Source organism: Prunus dulcis, chromosome 3 (genome assembly GCF_902201215.1).
Source record: "Prunus dulcis chromosome 3, ALMONDv2, whole genome shotgun sequence".
Classification (NCBI taxonomy): Eukaryota; Viridiplantae; Streptophyta; class Magnoliopsida; order Rosales; family Rosaceae; genus Prunus; species Prunus dulcis.
This window is the reverse complement of record NC_047652.1, coordinates 3,980,648-3,987,473: the sequence shown is the minus strand read 5'-3', so window position 1 is coordinate 3,987,473 and position 6,826 is coordinate 3,980,648. Positions and strand designations below refer to the sequence as shown.

The 6,826-nt window shown below is 35.5% G+C and overlaps 1 protein-coding gene and 1 long non-coding RNA gene across 2 annotated transcripts; one reads left to right on the top strand and one right to left on the bottom strand.

The window, feature by feature from the left end:
- Nucleotides 1–43: 43 nt before the first annotated feature.
- On the top strand, nt 44–1,551 carry LOC117621300. The gene is made up of 2 exons (XR_004584905.1): nt 44–761; nt 953–1,551. It is a non-coding gene; the product is annotated as an uncharacterized LOC117621300 (long non-coding RNA).
- Nucleotides 1,552–3,896: 2,345 nt separating this feature from the next.
- Nucleotides 3,897–5,113, bottom strand: LOC117623099. Its single transcript, XM_034353953.1, has 2 exons — nt 4,578–5,113; nt 3,897–4,464 (listed from the first exon to the last, which is right to left on the bottom strand). Exons 1-2 carry the CDS (start codon nt 4,889–4,891, stop codon nt 4,140–4,142), a joined length of 639 nt encoding a protein of 212 aa, XP_034209844.1. The 5' UTR covers nt 4,892–5,113; the 3' UTR covers nt 3,897–4,139.
- Between the last annotated feature and the right edge of the window lie 1,713 nt (nt 5,114–6,826).

Sequence of the window (6,826 nt, the reverse complement as noted above, 5' to 3'; positions counted from 1 at the left end):
AATGCATCGATCCATATGCATTCCAAATGTGGAAACAGAGACCAGGCATGGAGAGAGTTTAACAGAATGAGTATCAGAGATGTCATTATCTTATAGCGCATTGATTGACTCTCTTTTTCTCAAAAACCCAAAACCAGCGAAGCCCCTCTTTTTCTCACCTTCCTCCATAACTCCTCAAGGTTGTGATTGAGTGAACCAGACAAAGCTTTCTCATTGTTGCCCATTCTTCTTCCCAACACCCACTCACCTCAAACCTGTTATATCTCCACCTTTGAGCTCCTTTTCCTCTCTGATTAGACACGCTCTTGGAAAATGTTCATATGCAATCTCTGTTGGGTTGGTTCCATATCCATAGTGAATCAATTATCCTTATTTTTCCCGGAAAATGAGGGAAAGGGCAGGAAAATAATAAAAGACAAACAAGTTACAGGGAAAGCTTTCCCATGTCACTTTTTTTCTTCCCCCGTACATTGTATTCTTCTCGAGTCTTGGGTCTTCAGCATTCAAACAGAAAATGAGGAAGCATGGATGGCAACTTCCTTACCATCCTCTTCAGGTGTAGTTTCAAGAATATTCGCTTTGGTTTTGTAGCTCAGTCAATTGATGTAGTAATTTTTTTCTGTGTTGTTGTTCTGCATTTCTGAAGGTGGTAGCTGTTGCTGTATTTCTGGCCTTGGCCTTTGCTTTCTATGCGTTCTTTGCTCCTTTTGTTGGAAATAAAGATTTTTCAGTACATTGTGATGGGCCTCTACGCTCCTCTTGTAAGCTATTTCTCTTGAATCCCTATTTTTATACGAGTTTCTTTTCATTTTTTGGTGGTTTGTGACCTGAGACCCGTGCTTTCTCTTCTTGTTGACATGATTTATGCGTTTGGTTCTTTATATTTTCAGTGTATTTTCAATATTACGTATCTCCTGTTCTCAATAAGAAGTAACATCTCTCTTCTTTTCAGATTACAAGTGTCTTCTTCAGCCTATATATTTGGTGTGCAGCTGCTGATCCTGCAGATCCAGGAGTTTTTAGATCAAAGAAATATCTCAAGATTCCAGCCAATGAAAAGCATACTAGAAGAAAAGATTCTAAACTATCAACATCATCAATGTGAGATGCTAATACTGTAACAGTTGTAGGCAAACTTCTGGATAAGGATGTTCTGGGCAAAGAAACGACTTCAAAAATGTCCACCAGTGATAGTGGAAATAAGAATTCACCTGAAACTTCGTCTTGCATCCTGTTGCCTTGCTCTCCGTGTGCTTATATCTGCAATTGCGCTAGTTCGAATGAGGAATCTTCTATGCAACAAATGAGTGAAGAAGGCATGTTCTTTTGCAGTTTGTGCGAAGTTGAGGTGTGACCACGCACTTGAATTCTACTAAGATTAATGTTTTCCTGGTACATTTGTTCAGTTGTGTTCTGTATTCTGTTCTATAACAAGCATAGGACTGGAAAGGACTCACTGGGGCTGTCTTCAATGGCATTCATTGAAGTTTGTTTTCATTTAGGAGATATCCTAATGAAATTGAAATTGGTTGTGTTTCATGATTGACTAAATATTTCTTTCCAATTTTGTGTTCTTTAAAATGACAAAAGCTTGAATAAAAAAATAACCATGGCATATTCTCGAACTCAAATGGCTTGCATCCATCCACTACTACTAGCCACTAGTTTAGCTAAGTGATTCCTACGTCTAAAGTATTGATTTATCTGATTTGTGCTTCTATTCTAGAACTAATGAAATCTAATGTTAAACTTTGCAGACAGTGTGCACCCTTTTGGCTATGATTGCAGCCCTGCCACTTGCACAACTTTTCTTTTTTCACATTCCAGTCAACTTTTCTGTTAAAAATAATGACATGGCATGAGCAAAAATGTCTTCTCACACAAATTTTTTTTAAAATAAATCTTCTCTCTCTCTCTCTCTCTCTCTCTCTCTCTCCCAAAATTTCTTCTCCCCCCATCCACCCATATTTGTTGAATTGCTTGAGAAAATGAGACAATCGTCACTGTTACCAAATGTGGTTACTTATAATGCTCTAATTAAAGGGCTTTGCATGGAGGGGATGTCGGAAAGAGCCGATTATTTGTTTTCTAAGAAGTGGGAAGATGGGGTTGAGCCTGATTCAGCCGTTTACACTTCAATGACAGATGACAGATAGGAAATGTGGATGATGCTATTAAGTATACGAGTAAAATGCATGATCAAGGGTTTAACCTTGATGTAGCTGCAGCATATGGGGTGGTTATCTCAAGCCTCTGTAAAAACAGCCGATTAGATAAAGCAATTCAATTTATTGAAGATAAGGTTTCGAGTGGGTTAGCTCCAGATTAGATGTTGTTGGCGACCATCATGGATGCATGCACATATTTTTTCCCAACCCCGATTTCTTCCCCCCTCCCCCGGTGATTTCTCACCCATATTTCTTCTCCTGCCACCCATATTTTTTTGGGAGATTCACTATTATACCCAATATGGGGGTCCAAATTATAAAAATACCCTATATAAAATGGACTTTAGAAACACACCCAAAGCCCATTTACAACATAACAAAAAAGCTTTTAACTTCTTATAAATTACAAAACTGCCATCAATTTCTTAAAACAAGCCCAACCCCAAAATCTCATAAAAATACCCAAAGCACTCAATAGGGCATCAAAGTAATTTAATAATCAATATTAAATTCAATAAGGCTAGCTATCATTTTTTGGGTTTTTTTTGGGTTTGTTTATAGGAATTCAATTGTGTAGGGTTTATTTATAATATTAATGCTAGAAATGGGTATATCACTAAATATCTCTATTTTTTTTCCAACCCCGATTTCTCTCCCCGACACCCATATTGAAAAGGCAAATCCCTCCAAATCCTCCAACAGGCCTTCTTAAAATGCAATTTAAAAAGACAAATCTGAATTAAAATCAAATGATATGTTGACATGGCTGTCTGTATTCACTCTAGCACATGAAAAGACATATATGCCCTCATTTTTAACGGAAAAGTTGACTGAGATGACGGAAATGACAATTTCTGAAAGTGGAGTCATAATTAAAGTACCATTGTAACAATTTAGCAATATGAAGTACGAAAAGTACAGTTTGGTCTTAGTCGAGGGACAATTGTTACAATTTTGCCTATTAAATAAGCACTACTTTTTCTAATGTGAAAACTTTCTAACTAGACGCTCAAATTAGCTCGAGCTTAGGAAACTCATATCATTAATTACACCTTTCAAGATGGTTAGGGTTCCATTTTCGGATCCGGATTCTCTGTTCTGATTTTCCCTAACATGATATACTTAACTTTTGTTCTTCACCTGACACCTTATTAAAATTTAATCTAACATACTTAAATTGGACACATCATCCTTTGCTCTAATTTTCTCTACCATGATATGCTTTGATTGTCTCTGCCATGATCTGCGTGACTTCTTCCCTACATATATATGCTATCTCATTAAAATTTAATCCAAAGCACTTTAATTTCACACATCATCTTTAAAACAAAATCCAATTTCAATATCACATATCAAAACTTTTACTCCAAACAATATCCTCAAATCCTCCATCAATCCATACTCAAATAAAACCAGGCTCCTCGGGCCGCTCATTACTCATAAACATAACTTTCCAAAACGTTTCTAAACTTCCCAAGCCATTCAATATATCTACTAGTAATGAATGTTATCTCAATAAATCCATAAGCATTCCAAAGCGTTTCTCAAACCAAATCATAAACTTAATCAAAATCATGCACATGCACTATCAAATTTCAATACAAGCACAAGTTATAAAGCTCCTAAACAAGTCTTCACCACATGTAAGCAGAGGTATTGTGTTGTCAGATTTGAAAGAACGTTCTAGTGTATTTTTCAGATTCAATGTGAAATTGTAGAGCATAAGCATGAACAACAATCTATCTTCTGTGTTATACCAAACTCAAGTCTGGTTGAGTTCATACAATTTCTCATGGGGCTTAACGACTCTTATTCTGCTGTAAGGGGACAAATTTTATTGATGCAGCCATTAATCCTACAGCAAAACCAGTATTCAAGTTTATATATTTGTATTTAAGCATTATTGCAAGATGACGGATTTGCTATATATTTGTATATCTATACATGCACACGTACGTACGTATACGTAGGTTAAAATTTCTTTCTTACAGGAATTGGGGGGAGCGTATTACTACCAAAAGAGCCGCCTCTTGTTCTACTTGAAAAAGATAAATTATCAGATGACAAATAAGAAGCCCTTGAAGCTGACGAGGTCTTCTTAATCTTAGAAATGGTGGCCTTAGGAAGTGTGTAGGATCTGTAGCTACCCAAGCCACCTCCATAGCTCTTACTTTGTTTTAGTGCTTTTCTTTGATTGTAAGGACTCTCTTTCTTTGCAAGATCTTCAATGCTCTTGACCTTTGATAATGAGGTAAATGACTGACACTTGCCTTCAAAATACTTTGAAAGTCCTCTTCTGTAGATTCCAAAATACATAATTATATGCAACATCCAGCTAAAAGTATCAGGTTGATATATAAAATTAGAAATAATGAATTGAGATGAGTTTACTTTTTTCTTTAATCTTACTTTATGGGTAGCTGGGCCATGAGATCTGACAAGTCATACAAAGATCCATGAGAATTGAAGGAAGAAGAACATGATGATGATGATGTTGTTGTTGATGAAGATGCATCATCTACCAACTCCAAAGAAGATGTCGATCGGTCGGAAACCGATATGGATGATGTGGTGTCGTACGCATACCCATTATCGTCATCATCACCATCATCATCATGTCCTTTCATGATCACGCAGCTATCTTCCCGTGCTTTTGTGTAGCTATCATATTGTGTGATCAAGCATGGAGCGTGAAGCATTTGTTCTTCACTACTTTCACCCATAGATGGAGCAGCCTATTAGATCTTAGCAAGATGAAGAAGAAGAAGAAGAAGAAGAAGAAGAAGAAGAAGAAGAAGAAGAAAGCTATGGATATAATTGTTTGAAAGAGGTTTTCATATATATATAGAGCACATGACACACACGGATCAGACTTGGTTGCCTGCAAGAAAGGGGTGTCCTCCTCCTCATCACATGTAATTACATGGAGATTTTATGCGTTTTAGGCAAGGAAGGAACACATGCACACACTCATGTCTAGTCTAATAAAAGAAATACAATATGCAAATGGGTTTTTTTTTTTTTTTTGTTGAAAACTATGGGTACAAACGTGGACCACTGGCTAATCAAAACAACATGCAATTTCATGCACTCAACTGTCTCCCAATGTTTTCAATCTGATTGTCTTATCCCAAGATTCCTCATTATCTTCTTTATACGTTACGAATAAACAAAAGAGGATAAGCTCTATATCCCTTAAGCCAACCACCTACGTACGTAAATGAGTCACCACTGGACCATTGTTGTGTCCATTTTTATAATGCAGTTTTCAAGGTTCATTGGGTCAAAAGAGAAGGTTGTTCTAGATGTACCAACATTAGGGTGCATTGTTTATATAGGTATGTGCTTACTCCAACATCTCCTAATTAGGCTACTTCCTTATCAACAATCATAAGGGTCAAATTATTAAATTAATAAAAGAGGTTGTGTTGTGCAAATTCTTTTGTTACTCATTTTTGTTTTCCCTCTCCTAGTTTCTTAATTGTATTAATATAAATTTCCTAGATTTTTTTTTCTTTTCCTTGCTTTTTTGGTTATGCGACATATATAACTTAAGATTGTGTTGGTGCATAAGAATATTTCCCATCTTTTTTTCTCCGAAAATGATTATCAATAAACTTCTATTTATGTAATTCTTTGTGGATTTGAATCCTCTATTTGAATTTTTTTCTTTACTAGGATTTTTTTCTCTTTTTTTTTTCTCTAAATATTTCGTGTCGTTTAAGAACATTATTGGAAAGGAATTTGGGTTTCTTACAATAGTTTGTAAAAAAGAATTAACCCTAAACAACCAAGTCAAATGTCACTTTGATAGTTATTCTTTGCTTTTCTTTTCACAAGTTTTGCATCCAAAACTGTCCCAAAGACACAATTGATGTTATAGAAAGTACAATTAATTGAGCTGCATTTTCAGATATGAATTTGGTTTATCATTTGATTAAAAAAAAAATTAATACAAAGAAGATAAGATGATATACATGAATGATTTGGTTCACGTACCAAATCATAATTGGACCACACCAGGGATTAGGCTGTTTACACTTTTTATAGCACCTCACCGAAATATTAAAGTGATGGGACGGACCATTTAGGCCAGCACATTTTGACCTGATAATGTAAATCCATCTAGAGAATTACAGATGGGGACTTGATAGGCAAACGAACCTTCTCACATCAATTCAGATTAGTCTTCCTTACAGCCTTGCCCTACCATTATTATCTGCTCTTCTTCTACCCTTATCCACACTTCTCTGTGCCTTCAACAACCCATCAACATCATTCTTTACGATGTTGATGTTGATGTTGATGGAGACTAGGTCCATGTGTTTTCATTCTCACACAAGATTTCCACTATTCAATCTCCTTTTAAACAAGAACTCAGAAAAGTCAGTTGGCATCAAGAGCCATTATTAATTAGTTATCGTAATTTATAGCCAATTTGATATTGTATATGAAATTTCTACTCACGATCTCCTCTCTAATAAAGTGTATAGCAAATTCACATTGGAATCTGAGTTCCAAAATTCGGATTAGGGACCAATGTTTTTATTTTATTTTTATTTTTTAAATCAAATAGAAACTTCATTAGATAAATTTCAACGGTACAATCAAAAATATCAATAAGATATCTAAAATATCAATCCCAAGAGAGCAACAAA

Excerpts from the sequence above, each read along its gene's own strand:
- LOC117623099 (XM_034353953.1), bottom strand. The coding sequence starts at position 4,891 with ATGGGTGAAAGTAGTGAAGAACAAATGCTTCACGCTCCATGCTTGATC. Across the intron at positions 4,465-4,577 it reads ATGGCCCAGCTACCCATAAA|AAGAGGACTTTCAAAGTATT; the intron begins GTAAGATTAAAG and ends TGGAATCTACAG.